At 33.1% G+C, this 19,251-nt stretch overlaps 1 protein-coding gene across 7 annotated transcripts in view; it reads left to right on the plus strand.

Annotated features, from left to right (window-relative positions):
* The first annotated feature begins 2,403 nt into the window (after positions 1–2,403).
* LOC148619417 (uncharacterized) overlaps positions 2,404–19,251 on the plus strand; it is a 67,428-nt gene continuing 50,580 nt past the window's right edge. For 3 of the 7 annotated variants that reach the window (XM_088579283.1, XM_088579284.1, XM_088579288.1), the window contains exons 1-18: positions 2,406–2,536; positions 3,522–3,564; positions 3,999–4,080; positions 5,038–5,129; positions 5,626–5,844; positions 6,020–6,115; positions 6,538–6,683; positions 7,017–7,221; positions 7,422–7,576; positions 7,801–8,002; positions 8,521–8,699; positions 9,050–9,230; positions 10,353–10,553; positions 11,547–11,720; positions 12,414–12,596; positions 14,415–14,600; positions 15,006–15,134; positions 16,256–16,447. In XM_088579283.1, coding sequence (XP_088435409.1) covers positions 2,486–2,536; positions 3,522–3,564; positions 3,999–4,080; positions 5,038–5,129; positions 5,626–5,844; positions 6,020–6,115; positions 6,538–6,683; positions 7,017–7,221; positions 7,422–7,576; positions 7,801–8,002; positions 8,521–8,699; positions 9,050–9,230; positions 10,353–10,553; positions 11,547–11,720; positions 12,414–12,596; positions 14,415–14,600; positions 15,006–15,134; positions 16,256–16,447 — 2,716 coding nt within the window. In that variant the 5' untranslated portion in view covers positions 2,406–2,485. Of the gene's footprint in view, positions 2,537–3,521; positions 3,565–3,998; positions 4,081–5,037; positions 5,130–5,625; positions 5,845–6,019; positions 6,116–6,537; positions 6,684–7,016; positions 7,222–7,421; positions 7,577–7,800; positions 8,003–8,520; positions 8,700–9,049; positions 9,231–10,352; positions 10,554–11,546; positions 11,721–12,413; positions 12,597–14,414; positions 14,601–15,005; positions 15,135–16,255; positions 16,448–19,251 lie in introns of all 7 variants that reach the window. The other 4 variants (XM_088579290.1, XM_088579287.1, XM_088579289.1 and 1 more) reach the window with 4 other exon arrangements.

A 19,251-nucleotide genomic window follows, 5' to 3' on the forward strand; every position in this document is an offset into this window, starting at 1 on the left:
GTGTAGATAATTAATCAAATAAATTATCCCTCGAATGATTCAAAATATGAAACGTTTAGGTCTTGAAAGCGAGATGATAATTCGGGTTCAGCAGAAGGGCATTATATCACATTGTGATTCATGAACGTCAACTTTTGTTGAAAGTAACTTGCGTTGGAGGAGGAATAAAAGTTGTTACTAAAGAAATTTCATTGCAATGTTTGAAAATGAAGGGTAATAACAACATTTTTGGACTGATCATAATACACTAGGCAATAGTGAAAAGGAAAGTCAGTATAACAAAAGCACTATCAAGGTAAAAACCGGAAAGTTGGTGAAAACCGCAATAGTAGAGGCATTTCCGATAAAACGGCGGGTTAAACAAGATATATAGCGTGCTAAACCTCCCGCTTCTATTACGGTTAATTATACCCTGTATAGTTTAACACAAACGGGCGGGACAAAATTGCCAACGGTCAAATAAAGACATAGAGATCGATGGTAAAGGAAAACTATTGACGAAACTATACAATAAATGCGATGACTTTTCAGTACTGTAAACTTTCCTTCATCTATGACAATATATCCCTTCAGCATCTGCGTATGCAGTTTTCATATCATAACTCTTACGCTATGCCAGAGCTTGCCGTAACAACGCAGCCATTTTGTTTCGCGCTAGACTTCCAGGTTTTAATGGAGTCTGAGTTGCGCATTTACTTTTGTTAACGTTGTTATTGTTTTGGTTATTTCATGTGCTTTGTTGTGTGTGTCAGTTTTCGATGTCTGCATAATCTTTGTCCCTGGATTACATTCTTTTGATTTCCACCAGAATCTTGGCTTCCTTGGATATAGTTTCAAAACAGTACAGCTGGTAAGAATAAGTGAAAATAAAAGGAACTCAGTACAATAAAAATTAAATAAATCCAAGATTTAAACACCAACTTCAAAACGAATCTTTAACTTTGTGGGGAAATCTCATCGATTTCAATGAAAATGATAATATATAATATACACGACAAAATTGACGAGGATCATGACAATAATATCTAGCATCACAAATGAGTTAAGAGGCAATTATCTATACATGGAATAAGCTGGAATGTTATCACACTTAAATTGGCAAATGCTTGTTTCATATAGAGTTTTGTTGGAAGCTTCTATCTAATTGTCTTCTTTGGTAAAAAAAATGAAACGCAAATATCAGTTTCCACCCGTGAACAGAGATAAAAGAAAAATATGATTTAAACAATTCTATATGCCACGACAACATATCGTAAGTATTTTTATCCAGATGGTTAACACAAAGGATAAGGCCAAGATAGGAAATCCAACACCAACATATATATATATATAAACGAAATCATACACCAGTCAGACTCTTCATATCACCAATTATGGAAGGAACCTGTTAGAAGTATAATTTATACTGTCAAAACAAAACATCTGCATTTAACTGTTCAAAGGAAGAGGGTAAATTTCTATGAAAATAGAAATGCGTCGACATAAATCCCATACGAAAAAAGGCCAAAATGTACCGTTCCCAGTTTCAGACTAATTAGTCTCACATCAATACTTAGTAAAGTTATGGAGAAAATCAAATTACAAAACACCAGCAGGAATTAAAGAAGGACAAGTCATGCACAACACATTTTTTTTGAAGTTTTATAGAACTACGATAGATAAAAGAATCCATAGATGTCATATTTATATTGATTATTCCCAAAAAAAAATGGAATTATATTACTCTTGATTGTGTACCTCTACTACAATAGGAAGCAGTAAATTGTTTCAAATTACCACAGTTCAACATGGACACATATCTCTAGAAAATTTTATACAAATGACCTGCAACATGGTCTCCATGCAGACGATACACAAGTTTTTGTTGAGGCAAGTAATGGAATAGAAAAAAAAACAATTTTCAGGATGACATAAATGCACACAGAAATTTATAGCGATTGCTAAAACACGGTGGAAAATTATGTGGTCCTTGAATTTGTGATGTCCGCGGATATTTTGATTTTGATGTTTTACAAATTATAATTTGTATTCACAAAGTTCATACAAATTACAATTTGTATAAACTGAACATACAAACTGTTATTAAACTGCTATGAATTAGCCACAGTCCCTGAATTTCACTCCGTAAGACACAGACTACATACTGTCATCCATGATATGTAATTCGGTAAAGGATGAATCATGGCCATTGTCGCAAATCTAAAATTGAGTTTTACTTAAATATGTTATGTAAACATGTGATGTAAACATTAAAAATCTTACTAATTTGCTAGTGCATTATATAATAATATTGCTGTCTGAAATAAAAAAAAAAGGCCCTTTTCTTCTGCTTCTGAGTATATAGACCTATAAAATTAAAAGGATTCTGCCTTGTTGAAAGACAAAAACAACACTTCCGCATTGTTTCATGCATCGTCAAATAAAAAAGCCAAGTCCATACTATTAAACGAAATTAAATACTTATGTTACCTGATGAAATGAATAAATGGATCTTGTACGTAAATACTGTGTAGGCTTGGTATTCATATTTTATCAAGTAAGTAATTTTTTTCAATTTTACCTTAATAGCATTCATTCGCTGCAGGCTATCAGATATTTATTATCTCTGTTTAATAGCACTTACATACAAACTGCGAGTTATTCATAAAATATATGCATGAAAGAGAGCGAATATTTCAAATGACAATTAAATGACAATCATCCAATTCCTTCTTACAATGTCATGCTTAGAGTTGTTTTTTTGATCCATTCGTAGCCTGTTCTATTCTACTGACCGACTGGATTTTACGCGCTAGCTGCTCGCACGAGTGCAGGTTATTTCCATAAATACAAGCCATTTTACTCTTTAAGCATTTAGGTCTTTGTATCTGAACCTCTTAAAACGATCGATGATAGTATCCACACCATCACCTTTGATACAGTTGACAGATATCCGTCTCCCTTGTTAGAAAGAGTAATCAAGGGAACCAAGGTTATAGCGGTAATCAAAAGAATGTAACCCAGGGACAAAGACCAGACATGGAAAACAGACATTCACATCAAAGAACATAAAGGAACTAAAATCATACATACAAAGTAACAAAAATAAATGAGCAACTCGGACTCCACTAAAAACTGGGAGCATGGACCAGGTGCACCGGTAGGGTAAGCGTCCTCTGCTTTTCTAGAAACACCCGCCGAGTTGCTCATAAAAAGTCGAGTCCGGGGTAGACAAACGAGGAAAGGAATTAGGAGAAGGATTCTGAAATTGGTCTGAACAATGTGAAAAGGAAAGTACAAATCAAAGCAGAATCAAGGGAGATATCTATAAAAATAACTTCTTTTTCCTGGTAAAGAATCTTCCATGATGTGATTATTGCTTTGAAAAGTAATTTTGAACTTTTGAAATCGAGAGAACAAAATATCAAAGAAAATTATTGTTTTTCAACTGCAATAAAGAACTATTTTAATGATACAGTAGTACCTTTTTATGCAAAATTTATCTTTTTTCTCTTCACTTCTTTTTTTTTTTACATCTTTAGGTATATTCACAAGCCAACGACGAGGCCATCAAATGTCATCAAGGTAATGCTGGTTAGATACAATTATAACAATCGATCTAAGGATTTGGAAACTTAGTTTGACTACAAAATAAAGCATGCATGTATACTACTAGATTTTTCTATTTATTCTGTTGGTACCAAAGGTTTCACATTTAGTATGTATCTACCCTATGGGAAGTATTTGATAATGTAGTTTTAACAACGTTAAAACTGTAAAGAGGAAAACCTATCAATTAATAATTTTCTCTTTGATTTCTTTTGAAATAATCACAATAGGAAACATTATTGTCCTATTTCAATAATTTATTTTTTTTTAAAATTATATCATAAATCGTATTAAAATGACAGTAATATTCACCATGCAAAAGCACGCTAATTTTCCAAATGTTTTCCGAAACACGGTTGCTTTATTCAGTGTGGGGATTTCGATTGAAATGAGAAAAACAATGATTTCAGGTGATTATTTAATTGGTGGATTCTGTTTCCTACTCGTTGACGAACCAATGATATGGTCAGATGCCAACAAAACGTGCAAAAGGTAACACAGTTCATGAATACCAATTCTAATATCTTTCCGTTCGTGGCTTCAGAATTATCATGCCATATTTGACCTTTGTTCACTTATCTTAATTACTTTATCACATAAAGTTTACAACTTTATTTATATACGTGTTATGTCATACACATAACGATTATTGGACTTCATTCTATAGTACTATTTTTTTTTATCAATTTTGAAGTATTAAGCAAATTGCAGTTAAGCAACTAGAATACACGAAATACAATAACAAATGATAAAGAACAAGCAAAACTGAATATACAAACCGGAAAAAGTACGTAGACAAAACAATACAGGAAGTACCAAAATGACAACAGGCAAAGGCCTAATTGCACAATATTAAAAACCTTTTTTTTAGAAAGGTCACACAGAATGAGTTTAAGCACAAGCCTACTGGGAACCGAGGATGACCCCAAGTTTTTTTTGGCGGGATTTTTTTCTTTATGACAGGCTGAATTGAGGTGGTTTGTCGTACAGAAATGGATATAACATATCGGACATTCAAATTATGCAGTCGTCCGTAATGTTTGAAATAGTGATATTTAGTAGCTGCGTAACACATTGTTGACAAAGAAGTTGTTGCGAAAGCCGCTTTGTCCTAACAAAAAAAAAAAAAAAAAAAAAAAAAAAAATCGATGTGTCGGTCGCGAACAAAACTAATCAACAAAAATCACCAAATGATAGAGCAGAAGGAATTTACTCGATAGGAATTGATTGAAATTCATCGATGGAAAATCAACGTCGTTGAGTTTGTTATAGCATTAAGTTGTAAGTTGTCCGCCTTTGTCTGTTTTCAGAGGGAAGTCAACACATAAGAGGTAGACTGCAATGTGCATGTATTGACCTTTATTAAAGATTTATGGGTTATATTTTCTACTTAAAATGTTACCTTATATTTTTCGTACAACAAAATCTGTACAATAAGTTTTTTTCTAGACTTGGTTATGACTTGTTCTGGATTGACGACGATAAAAAATACCGTAATATTGACAAATTAGTCCGAAATTCATGGACACATTATTGGACAGGTATATCCTTAAACCATTAGTATGATTATATAAAATAATAAAAAAACAACTTAATAATATTGGTATGATATCATAATATCGTTTCCGACATCTATCAGGTTGAGAAATGAGCATTTGCTTAGGTAGGGAACGACTTCTGTTTTTTTGTAATTACACGGAAGAATTGATCAATAACATAGTTCTTAGTGCTTTTGAAAAAAATAACAACTATAAACTACGATTTCAAAGGCGTTTTTTAAACTGATTTTAATTAATGACGTTACCTAAAAATGTTACAGGCGTCATGTCTAATTAAAATCAAAACTGCTGCAGATACTGATGGTTTTCCTTTGGAGAGACGCTATTGTAACTTTTTAGATCCATATTTTCCTGACAACATTGCTTGCATGTACACATTCGTTGTAGATAAATAAAGCACCGAATGTTTAAGTTAATAGTGAAATACTCAAGCAGATAATTTAGACCATAATAAACTGCTGATATGATGTTTAAACAGGATTGCACAGACCATATGATACTTTGGATGGTAATACCGTTGGGAGGTGGACCCACAAAGTCGATCAAGTATTTATACTACAGAAAGTTATTTGGGAAACTAGCCAGCCAAACATTTCAACAGGAAACTGTGTCTTTACTAGGAAAGATGGCCATTTTTCATTCGGAAACTGTTTGAGAAGACTTCCATTTATATGCAAGTTACGGGCAACTTTAAGAGGTAAAATGTATAATGTATGCCTTAAGCACATAAAGAATGCAATTCACATTTACTTTTATCCATGATAAGAATATTCCAATACATAAGAGTCTTTTCTTAATATTTCCTAATAATAATTTTGAAAATCCAATGACGAGTATTGCTCAAGAAGAAATATTTCAATTTTTGTTTGTAGGTTACCTCCTGTGTAGAAATGGAAAAGGACTACCGATGGAGGATGTTTGTGACAGTCATAATGACTGTGGTGACTTTTCAGATGAGTTGAATTGTGGTGAGAAGAAATCATTTAGTTTTGGAATGATATGCTATTATTTGTACAAACATGTATTGGTGAGTCTTGTATCTAAAGTGATCAAAACAAAAGAGACATGTATTCAATTAACACGAGATACAGGGAAGGCAGGTTGCTATTCTAGTAATTTAAAATGTGTTCGAAACATACAATACACTTTTAGCAATACAATTACAAAAAATGTTAAAATACACATTTTCCTTTTTTCCTTTTCGGTGTTGTATCATAACAACACCGAAAAAATGGACCAAATATTCGGATGCATGTTACAAAAGACGGATACTTTGAATATACATTCAGGAGCCTTGTACATTTGTACCTGATCCTTTTTTTGACAATAACTGAGACTTATCTCGGATTATGAAATCAACCGAACCATTTATAAGATTTATTTGTTTTAGGAATCAATACAGCACAGTGCTCTGAAGTTGTTGATGCCGTAAATACCAACTCTGGATCTATATCCAGTAGTAATGGTGTTTACAGCAGTGCCAAATCATGTTATTGGACCATTGTGGCAGGAGTTGGACAAACTATTAAAGTCACAGTACGGCAAATAGTTTTAAGATTGAATCACCATGTTTATTTTATATTTAAATTCCAATTTTGACCCTAAGCTACAAGTTACATATCACGTTCTATCTTCTAAACATTATAACTCACGTCCGTTGGCTTCTGGTTGATATTTACCGATATTTGTAATCGCGATTTAAATATTGTTAACCCTCAAAGTCAAATTAAAAAAAAAGAAAACAATAATGATAAACCCACCTTCCAATAGATCAGGTTTTATCCTTTGGGGATGCTATTTAGAATACTAATTTAATTAAAGCATAGCACAGGTTCATTTTATAATATTCTGGTATTCTGATACATCTAGGTAAAAAGTTTTCGAACGGAGAAGAGTACAGACATTTTACACTTTAGAACTGGAGGAATGGGTGGTGACATCTACCTTGGAGAACTGACAGGAACTTCTGTTAACCCACTTCCTACCTATTATTCTTCTGACAATGTATTTACCATGAGATTTATTACTGACAACAGTGTTGAAGCTGCTGGATTTACAATAGACTGGACAACCAGTTAAGTGAAGTTGATTTTTATTTCTTGTTAATCAGATACATGTATTTGTGCTTGTAAGCTGTTAAAAAAGAACACTGTCTTTAAATTTATTCGAATATAATTATCTTTTCAAGTCATATCGCAAACAGATTATACATTAGTAAAACCCAAATCGAATATAGCTGATAGGTTTTATTAATAGGAATCATGTAAAATTTAGATGTACCTGAATTATTTACCAACATTCAAATGGCAACAGCAGGAATTTCCGAAAAAGAAATAAAATCCCCCTTTTATGATGGTGGATATTTGCCGCACGAAAAAGTATTTGAATGGAAAATAACAGCTAGCACCAAAAACGTTATAACACTGCAGGTACGTTGACAAGTGAATATATCTCATTTTATGTTTTGCACTGATTGCTGTTGTATGAATATGTACAAAGAACGAACTTGCACAATCAAAATATCTTCGCTGGCTCAAATAATATGTCAAAAGTGTTTGTTATAAATATGCTCTAAACATTTCCTAATAGTTTCCTAACGTATTTCTATCAAGTACTCAAATTAAAAAGAAATAATTGTCCTGTACTATTTTAGTTTGTCTCTCTTAACATTGGATCCAGTCAACTATACTTGTGGGATAGTGAGGAAATAACACTTAATCCATCATTAAATGGTATCAACCAACTACACTCAAATATCTACATATCAAATTCAAAGTCCGTAAGATTGATGCTGAGAAGTGAAGGAGGTGGGATAGCTGCTTTCAATAAAGGCCTTTATATCAAATACTGGGAAGGTAGACTGTAATATGTTAGCAATTGTAACATCTAAAAATGACATGTGAAAACAAATAACGATTTTCAAGATGCTTTGCTTATTCATTTGCCCAGTAGTCAAACTTGTTCGGCCTAATTAATGTCACATATTATCTACAACATAACAATATCTAAAAAACCTATAACATTGAGACTTGATTCCTTGATTTGTACAATTTTTGTGTCTAGGATTTGGGTTCCCATTACGAATTTTGTTTTGTTTTGATAACTTCTTGAACACAATTAATTTTTTTTATGTATTTGGTTATTTAATTCCCATAAAAAGCAAATTTAGGGAAAAATATGTTTTTATTGTTGGTTGCCAACAAACTTTGAACATTGTTTATTGTCCTACTTTAACTTGTTACACTAAAAAGTAAATTTAACCATATGTTGATTAGACAGAAATTTTAAAGGCATAAATCAAATTCGAAGTTGAATATTGGAAACTAAGTTTAGAAAGATAATTTGCAACGAGTTTGTATAAAAATTAATACAGGATGCACTGTAAACCACAAGTTAGAAGAGGGTATTATTCAGTCCCCAGGATTCCAGTCCGGAAGTTACCCTGACAACGTCGCCTGCCAGTGGACTATTACAAGACCACAAGGAGAAACCAGACCTATTTCGCTCAGATTCAATTCCTTCAACATTCAGTCAGCATATGATTTTGTGAAGGTTTGGATGTCTTATTGATTATGTATTAAAACACAAGCCATATATTTCGTTTGGTAGTAATTTTACACCATTTAGTTATAAAAGATCAGTTATATGTAAAATAAAAAAAAATATCCTCTTGTACAATGATCCGATGAAATGGACACATGACTAACAATGAGAAAATCACCCCTATCTTACTTTTACAAAATTTGTACATCATGGTATTAGCTTAATTTGATTGTTTTCGCCAAAAGTGGAAAACAGTACTGTTTTACATTTTGCACATTTATGTAGATCTTTTAAACATGTTTTTAGTGTAAACACAACATATGATTTATGTTAAGCTCAATTTGTTCATCTTTCAACAGGTGTTTAACAATACTAACAGTTCACCAGCTCCATCATCTCCATTACACACAGGTAGTGGGTTTACTGGTTCCGATGACCTTACTGTAATGGTATTCCACTCTACTTCTGGTATTATTACAGTGGAATTCCAGACTAATTTCGTCCTTACTGATAAAGGTTTTGAAGCTGAGTTTTCTGTAGGTAAGCCAATTATTATACAAAGATATGTTTGGTTTGTAAACGATATATGAGTACATTTTCGATAATTTTAGTTTTGAGTACTTCTTATATATATACTACTGCTGTAAGGACACTAAATGAATGACGGACGTGCACAGCATACAGAAATTTGCAATTTAAATATAATTGGTATTTGTAATTCAAGGTAAACGACACAAGTGATAACCTATTTTCAGCTCACCTAGCCGAAGGTCATGAGAGCTGTTGGCATCACTTAGCGCCCGTCGTTGTCGACCGTCGTCGCGAACAGTTTGTCCACCAAAATTTTCTCGTCTTACATTATTTGACCTATCAGAACCATATTTAGTATAAATGTTACTTGAGGAATCCAGCGTAGAATTGATGTGGGGATTTTTGATCCGTCGAAAACATAGCCTCCGTTACAAAAATACAAAGGAGTAAGACAAATGTTTTTCCATAGATCTCAAAAACTGTTAGGTTGAGCCAAATTCTGACTGGTTAAAAATGTTAAGCATGATGAGATTTCTCTCTCTCTCTGGTCAATTTTTCTTGTTAATCTGTTTAGCCATTATGGAGTTATTGCCCTTTTTAGAAGTTTGCTTGCTCATTAAATGATTTTTCTTTCCAAAAGTATTCTCCTCTGACATTACTAAATAAAAAAAACAACTTTGGTATGGATATTCCTCAGGGTGTTCTGCATAGATTTGCTGAGGAGATTTTTTATCCGTTGAAAAACATTGCCATTGTTACTAAAATAGAACAAAGGGGTCAGTCAGAAGTTTTTCACATCCATCTCCAAAACCGTTAGGTTTAGCCAAATTCTTTCAATTGTCGGAGTGATCATTACTATAAGGCCTGCAAAAGGGTCGAAGTTGTTGGACGACTTCGTGTAAGAGTTATTGCCATTAAAAGACAAAAATGATGTGTTAGCAGTTTTCAGTCAATATCTTGAAAACTATAATAGATAATAAGCACCTTTCAGTTATGAAATGATGCTTATGATAAGTCCTACCAAAGTCCTCTTGAGTCAAAATTGTTGGATAATTCCTTGTTAGAGTTATTGTCCTTGAAATGCAAAAGATGAGCAATGCAGGCTCCTGGGAGCGCCTGGTTACATTTTAGACTGCCCTGTTCTTGTTGTATCCCCTCATACAAACATGGACTCCAATATGATGTGCAAGACCAGCTTTTGGTCAGAGGTCACCCTAACCTGTGATACTGGATACTCATTCAAACAGAAAGAATACAATGAGATGTCGACTGTTACCATCAGGTGTGAAAAAGGAGGAAAATGGAATGTTTCAAGGATCCCAGACTGCATAAGTATGTTTTGTCTCTAGAGCATTAGTTCATTTCATCTAAAAAACAGGAACATAGTTTATATCTTATTTTGCTTTTTTACTACCGCAAACATGACTAAATGTGACTAATTTTGATTGAAATATGGACGCTTAGTCAATATTATGGCAATTGTTCAATGGTAATTTGATGTTTCTCCCACAACATAACTTCAAATCCTGCGCGTTGAATTTTCATATCACAACTCATACGTTATGAAAGAGCTTGGTGACACTGCGCATACTTTTTGTACCGTGTTAGACTTCTTACAATTAGGCTTCCGGAACAAGTTATATTGCTTCAAGATAAAATCTATCACTACGTAAGTTAAATGGTCGTTACCGTTAACCTCTGGAATGTAATGGTGTATCCATCTGTTCCATGAGAAGAGCCTATTTCGTCGTTTTACCATTTCTTTCCTCTTTCGTTTATCTCAGACTTGACATAATATGAGCAACTCGGCTATGATGCTTCTAGAAAGACAGAGGTCTCTAACACTACTGGTGTACCTGGTATTTTTCCTAGATGTTCATTTACTTTTGTTTTTCATGTGGGTGTTATTTTAGTTATTTCGTTTTTTGTTGTATGTATTTATTATCTTATTTGACCGTTTTCTTTGGAATCGATATTTTATAAGCGGTCTAATCCTGGTTTTCTTAATATCCATTCCTTATTATAACATTTTGATACTTTATGTTTCTCAAAGCAATATTTTTTTTAACGTAAAATCATAAGATTTTTGACACTGAAGTTTAATAGGTATGCTCAAGATATTTTGGCTTTCTCAAGTCACAAGCAAGCGCGTTACAAAATGAATGTTGATTACGTTTATCTTACTATATTATCGCCACAATATTCAAGAATTGCTAAAACTAAATCATCTTGAAAGGATGTTTGGTTTACAGAAAAGTGTAATGTATTGTATTCATTTAACACGACTGCAGTTTGTACCATGATTAGTATTAATTTATTTTTCAGTTACTCATTGTCCCTTTCCACCAAATATTAAGAATGGCTTTATTTCTGCTTCCTCTGGTGTTGTGTATGGTGCAAATGTTACCTATAAATGCAACAATGGTTTCTCAATGGATGGAAATAGCGTTATCGAATGTATGGATAATGGAAAATGGAGAAAGGTCCCAGTCTGTCAAAGTAATACAGCTCTTTCAGAATATATTTTTACAATTTAATTGCGGAAGAAAACACCCTTTCTGACTGAATAAAAAAATTGCCCTTCAACTTTTAATGTAACTGTGACATCATCAACCTTTGTCAATGTTTTACTCGTTTAAATCTGATACATGTACTAAGAAGGACTGTTATATATTTTTCTGAAATAACCTCTATGCACGTGATGCACACTTGATAAAAATATGCTACGCAGGGCATTTAGAGTGCACCATCTGATTGAGGTTATTTCTTTACCGACACAAAAATATAATAGTCATTCTTTAAATGATTCTTTCAATATGCACATAATTCTACTTTGAATGTTAGTTCAACTTTACTACAACGGGAATAATACCCTTTATTACCCCACTAATATTTGATATTTGTTAAATAAATAATTATGAAATAATGAAAATCCTGGGAGTTTATAGTCAATTAAAAAGGAAACTTGGTGATCTACCATATCTACTATATCCCTCCTGCATAAGTTTTATTTCAATAGAGTCTTGATGTAATTAGACATTGTCTGATAGCCTAGAATAAAGAGATTTCATGACTTGTCAAACGAAACAACAACAAAAAATAATAATAATAAAAAATAAATAAAAATAAAAACAAAACAAAACAAAACAAACAAAAACATACAAACTATTCTCAATATCGAAATATTTACAGCTGAGAGATGCCCTGTTCTTTCAAGTCCAATAAACGGTGGAATTAACAAGTTAGAGGGAGACGGTACAGAATTTGCGTCTGTGGTAACGTTTATCTGTAATGAAGGTTATGAATTAGTTGGAAATTTGACAGTCTACTGCAAGAAAGGTGGAATATGGTCTCATGAAACACCAGTTTGTGATAGTAAGTGAAAAACAAAACCATATAAGATAGTACAATTAATGGTTATATGAATTCATTGATGCATATTTTCCCAGATACTTTTTAATTATTGTCAGTCTCAGTAAAAATTTGGCATTATTTATTAGACTATTTGCACAATCCGAATCAAGAAAACAGACAATATTGTCCATATCATATTATTAAATTGAGTTATAATTTCATTGAAATGCACTGAAAATAAACAGTCTGGGGTAGATAACTCTGTCAAAAATCTCATTTTTCTATCATTCCATTAAAACGCTTCAGAGCAAATCCATATAATAGTCTTTTCAAATAGAGAAAGCACCCTTGAGTGAAATATTGTCGGATCGGTGGGGGTGTGACGTGCATGTATCTGATTTTTTTCCATCTTTTCCCCATTTGACCTTATCCTTACAAAAAATTACACTTAAATAATATCAGTCGTCATGAATTATCGATGATTTTTTTTAAAATTGGTATTATGCGATATAAAGGTATTTTTTCGTGTGTTTTATAGCTCTTAGTAATCGGCAAAAGCACCATTGCAGTTGTTTTAGATGGTTAACAAATTAAAATTCTTTATAATGATAATTTGGCTTACATCTTAACTTTTCTCAGAGGAATGATATGTGGTGAGGATATTTAATGAAACAAGCGAAGTCTAACAAAACAGAAGTATACACAATGCTTTATTCCAGTACGATCGAAGCATATTTTTTTCTCAACTGCTTATTATTAAAATTGTTATTCTAAAAAAAATATAAAAAAAACTTTGTATATTAACCTAACATTTTGCACTGTGCAAGGTGAATGTTCAGGACCGTGCTCTTCAATGCATGCAATGATCTGTCATAATGTATTTCCGACAATGTTTTTTGTGTTTTGTCAACGCAATTTATTAAAGTACTTGAAATGAACGAGAAAGAACGTTCGTAACCAATCTCTACGATACTTGCAATGACATTTAATGTTTTATACTGTGTGTGATATTAGCAAATCCTAGAAAATGAAGAAATTCACTATAACGATTCATCTGGTCTTTGCTCCTGTGATTTTTAGTGCAGCACCGATTGTTCATTTATTTGTTGATATATAGTTTAAATGCTTGTCTAAATGTTTTGTGTTATTTTCATCCCCTTTTAATTATTTTGCACCGTCCTTCTGTCTTCATAGTTTTAAGACAGTGTTGCTACAAAAGACTCATATTGATACGAAAAATATTTGTATCTGGTATACTCAAAATGTATTTGACGAATCTAAAGCATCTTCTGCTATTAATGATTTTGTCGAATATTGTATATTTCAAACTTGCTTTACACCTGACATATCGCTTATTTGGAAAATGTTGTAGCTTTATATCAGTACAAAATTATGAAACACAACTATAGTTATCATCCAACAAAACAGTGATCATCTCCATCACTGGAACATAGGATGTCTATTTTCAAATTTGTTAATTAGAGCTATGTATTGTTACCAATTAATTATGCACACCACGTCTGACTGTGAAGCGAGGGAAATGAACGTGAACAGATCGATAAAATAAGCCAAGTACTACAGCTTGATCCTGACTGGAGCACGTTAAGGATCGTGAACGACTAATTAGGAGCTTTTCAATTCATTGCTATTAAATTTTCAACATTTACAGCAAAACGTTTGCAAAAATTCATTTCTCTAGCTTGACAGTATGGCGGGGCAGATATATCTTACATATCCTACTTATTTGTATTCCAAATAAAATAATAAAGTTTTCGTGTATCAAAGAATGTTATACATATATGTATATACATGCAGTAAAAGTCCATTGTTTTTATCAAGAGATATGGTGTCATTTACCAAAAGTTACACATGGCAGTTTCGATATTAGAAACGACCTTACGTTTGAGGAGGAAGCTACTCTAACATGTGATGCAGGTTATGGAATGAATGGTACAGATATAACATCAATGATTGTTACGTGTAATGCAAATGGAATGATAAATAATTTTCCATGTCAAAGCATAGGTGTGTAGTATGTTTTGCAAATAATTAGTATAAGGTGGTCTTAAAACAATCTTCAATGACATGACTTCGTTTTTTATTTTAAGTTATTTTCGTAGCACCTGGCCATGAATAACCATGCCAGTTAGAATTTGCTTCTTTTGCCTTAATTCTCTGGAAAAAATCATATTAAAGCGGTACGCATTTAGCCATTTTGCATGTGTTAAAAAAAATATAAAATAATCGATTAAAGTGTTTAAGTTATGGACGTTGAGATTAAAATCATGTTTCAAAAAGGAAATCTGGTTTATAGTTTGAAAAGTAATGCGCATTCTTCGTTAGAAATCTGATAGGACTCATTATAGTTACTGAAATAAAAAATAGTCTGAAGAATATTATAATGTGTTAAAGTGTTCAATCATTTTCTAGATATAAACGAATGTGAAAGATCACCACCTGTATGTCCGCCAACTGAAGATTGTCAGAACACAGATAAAAGCTACACTTGTAATTGTAAAGATGGATATGAAAGAAAGTCAGAGAATGCTGATTGTACAGGTTTGTTGGTATATTTAGAAAGAGTTCAGACTTTTTTAAAGATATGCAAGTTAAGCTAACAATCTATGTATTTATGGTAGACAAAACCATATGAGCACGGTTATTCACTCAAAATTGGATATTGAGTTCTGTTGTAAATTGCTTTCTGGCAGAGGCATGAACCCTATTGTATGATTATTGCACATTAACAGAGCATTTCCTTATAATTTGCATTAAGAATAATTGAGAAATCAATACACTTGCAACTTCATTGAATAAGTCATCCGTCAATAAAAATGTCATCTTTTGGCAAATCTAGCTTGATATTTGGCATCCTAAAAGGACATGAAATTATAGATACAAAACCTAAAACGATCAAGTGACCAAGTTAGTCTCCAATCTAGCTGTACTTCTTATATTTGAAAACAAAGCTCTAGGTCCTAGCATTGCAAACGAAGAACCCCATTGCAGTGAAAAAGATTAGATCAAGGACACCCATGACTTCAATGAATGAACGAAGAAAACCCTCACACGACAGGGCAGACTGCAATTGACTCTAAAACAACATTATACACAAGTACATAGAAACATAAAAGTAAATATCCCTTAAGGATTAGAATATTTAACGGTTTAGTCAAATTGTTGTGTGAGCAGTAAGCTTCCCGTACTTTGTAAAGTATATTACCATAACTTATATGGTGACAGACACCTGCAAGTATTAAACGTTTACAAATACATCTGATTTAAGATTGCATCGACTGTGCCTTTTACTGACTTAAGGAGGTAGGCCTAATGTAAGGGTCATAATTCTTGAAATCGGTGATATGTATTTATCATATTCAATTTCACCAAAGCCTATGAAGCTTTTTTGAAACATAATGAAACCAATTCAAGTTAATTTTATCCTTACATGAGATTGATGTAAAATGCTGAATACAAACGTTCCGATGACGTGTAAGAGTTGTGTCCCTTACTTTAAGTCTATCTCCTTACGTGTTAAAATCAAGAAGTGGGGAAACACTCTTCATTCATGAAATCATATCTTTTATTTGATCGGGTTATCTTGAATTGTTTTTGCCATTTTTGTATACATTTCATGTTATAATAAACAATTTTATGCCAATTTTCTCACTTTGTTTCAGATATCAATGAATGCATACACGAGCCTAAACTTTGTAACCAAGGTTGTGCAAACACATTGCCGGGATATCATTGCTCTTGTAGTCCAGGATACATACTATACACTGCAGATGGTTTTAACAATATTTCCTTAGCTGATGGCGAAACCGGGCTGTTGCATGGTGATGTGTATCGTATTGACCACACATGTGTCAGTAAGTATGTGGTAGATGAAACTCCATTAAATGGTATGAAAGACTGTTTTATGTAATAATAACAGTTCCACTACATTTTGGTATACAGCCTTCCTGAGGGTATCCTGATGCTCAAAGTTTATTTTTCGAGTTTTGAAACGATGAAAAAAGGCTATCTTTACTAAAAATAGAACATAGGGCTCAGACGACAGTTTTTAGGATATATTCGGTTTAGCCGAATTCAGACATAGGGCTAAATTGTTAAGCACACTGATATATATCTTTAGTTAAATCTTTTTGAAAATTCGTTTACCCATGATGGAGAGTAATAAAAGGAACCACGATTCTAGTGAAAATAAAAAAAAAACGTAAAAACTGGGAGCATGGACTAGGTGCACTGGTAGGGTAACTGAGTTAATGATGACGACCATGTAACTACTGTAGTGAAGACATCAATTTTATAGCAACAAAACCCTCTTCCAGAAGCCTAATTATAAGAATGCTAGATCAATACAAAACATCTGCGTAGATATGGCAAGCTGTGGCATAACGTATGAGTTGTGATATGAAAACTCCATACGCAGGTGCTTAAGGGATGTTGCCACAGATAAAAGGAATTGACAATTCTGAATGAAAAATCATCACGTTTGTCGTAAAGTTTGGTCAATAGTTTTCCTTTACTATCGATCTCTGAGTGTATGTTATAATATGAGGTCGACTTCACAGTGTCTGTAGTATCTTTTATTACAAGTCCTTTGGGGTAGATGCGATGTATCAAATCCCCGAAACGAGGATTTTTTAAAGATAATACGTCATAATAGCGGAAACTGAGATTAAAGGATCTAGCTAAACGATATTCTTTCTTTTGGACTAGATCAGCTGAAAGTCAACCTTATAAGAAGGAAGAGGTCAACAAATAGAGGGGCACAATTTGTCCCCATTGGAATGCCAAACGTTTGTTCAAAAACGCATCCACCTCACTGGGCAAATATGTCGTCGATTAAAATTTCCAGCGTTTGAAAACATCTTCTGTATATTAGGTAGATGATTTCGAATTATTTTTTTACAAAGTATAAGGAATCTCTACCAAGCACTATATACATGTATTTGTATCTAGGTGTACCATCTTTTTTTTTGAAACGGGATTTTAACTGAATATTGGGAATAGAAATATACAGCGTTGAAAAATCATAGGTTTTAATGCTATTATATTCTGATAATAATCTTGAATGGAGGGTCTCCAGAAGTTTTTTTGAATTTTTTTTTGACTGCTGTGAGTGTAGAAGTTAAATGGTTTGAAAGAGGTTTGGTTGCACATTTTCCAGATCCAGCTTTGTAACGTTGTTTGTATGGATGTTTGTGGAGTTTAAGAATCTAGTACATAGACAATCATCTTCTTTGGTATAGAGACCAAAAGAGGATAGCACAGATGTATGGTTTTCCACTATCTCTTCTTTGGAGAATGAGAATACAATATAGGTCATATCACAGCTATTATTTTCTACGTCTACCTCTGATAATAAACATTTGATGTAATATGTTGTGCAGACAAAACAATTTTGTTTTGGGCTTTGTCTGCTGGTACGACACGTATTTGTCATGTACAGTATATAATGGTTTTGCAACATCGGTAGCATTGACCCGCATTGACCTACTTTACACTTTCATACATTTCAAAATTAAAGACCTCATGACCTTTACCCACTCTTATTGTTCTCGTTTTATCCATTTTCTTGCGTAGTAATCTACGGGAACCATAAGAGCTTTAAAGTTAAAATTCCAATTTATAGAGAGTGGTTCACAGTACTTGGGACCTTTATAAAGGACCTTTCACAGAGATTCGTTAATAGAATTTTCAATGATGCTGAAGCCTTCCGTAACGACGTGACCGGAAGGACCACATCTGAATGGAGAGTGTTGTATGCAAGAACAGTCAGGTGGTTTAACCTCAATCTCGAGGTTCTTCAAAAATCTTTTATAATTGAAAATTTTCGATGCGATATGTGACGTATAGGAATATGAAATAATCGGTATTGATTTGTTCTTGGAATATGGGGGAATTTTGTTGGTTACGTTTTTGTGATGGAGAATGTTAGCCAAATTAATTGCACCTATACATTTGTTTACAAATAGTAGTGGAAGAAATTATAGTTTTTCTTCATCATGACCCTTTCCACAAACTGGTTTAAAGAGTCTGTGGAAACCAATATCCAAAATGATGGCAACAAGTCTGAATAATGAAGAGGTAGGTTCAGTAATAGTGTCAAGACTTGTTTTGTAAACGGAGTGTAGGACAGTGAGAGTTTAAGTTCGAATGTGATGAAGTCGAAGAGATTTTTGTATGAAAGGAAGAAGACCATCTAAAGAGACATTATATATCTTAGGTGACGTATAGTGGAGATGGCCATGACTCCGTCCTGGATTTTTGTCAAATAATTCATCACGTTTATGCTATTGTTATATTGGCTTGAAAGGTTTCCTATACTTTTAATGTTGTCATAGCACCCGTAAGGTATTGGCGTAATAGTCTGCGTATCCAGTATTCCTCTCTTTCCCTACGATAGTTTGTACTTAGGACGGGACTGTTTTGATGGATGGTAATTTTTTTTTCGTGAATACGAACTTTCTTGGAGAGGACTGAATGATCTTGTTGATTGAAATGTTGATACACTGTCGGGAATTTGTTGGTAGTAATTCACGAACGATGACCGCACATTCTCTTGTTTAATTGTTCTTGTGCTTCACCAACATATACTGGACCGCATAAGTTGCATTCTAATCCATATACATGTATTACGTTCGTCGATTTGCAACTTAGGTCATCG

This window comes from Perna viridis, chromosome 4, assembly GCF_037379345.1.
Source record: "Perna viridis isolate PV_CMFRI_1.1 ecotype Kerala chromosome 4, ASM3737934v1, whole genome shotgun sequence".
Lineage (NCBI taxonomy): Eukaryota > Metazoa > Mollusca > Bivalvia > Mytilida > Mytilidae > Perna > Perna viridis.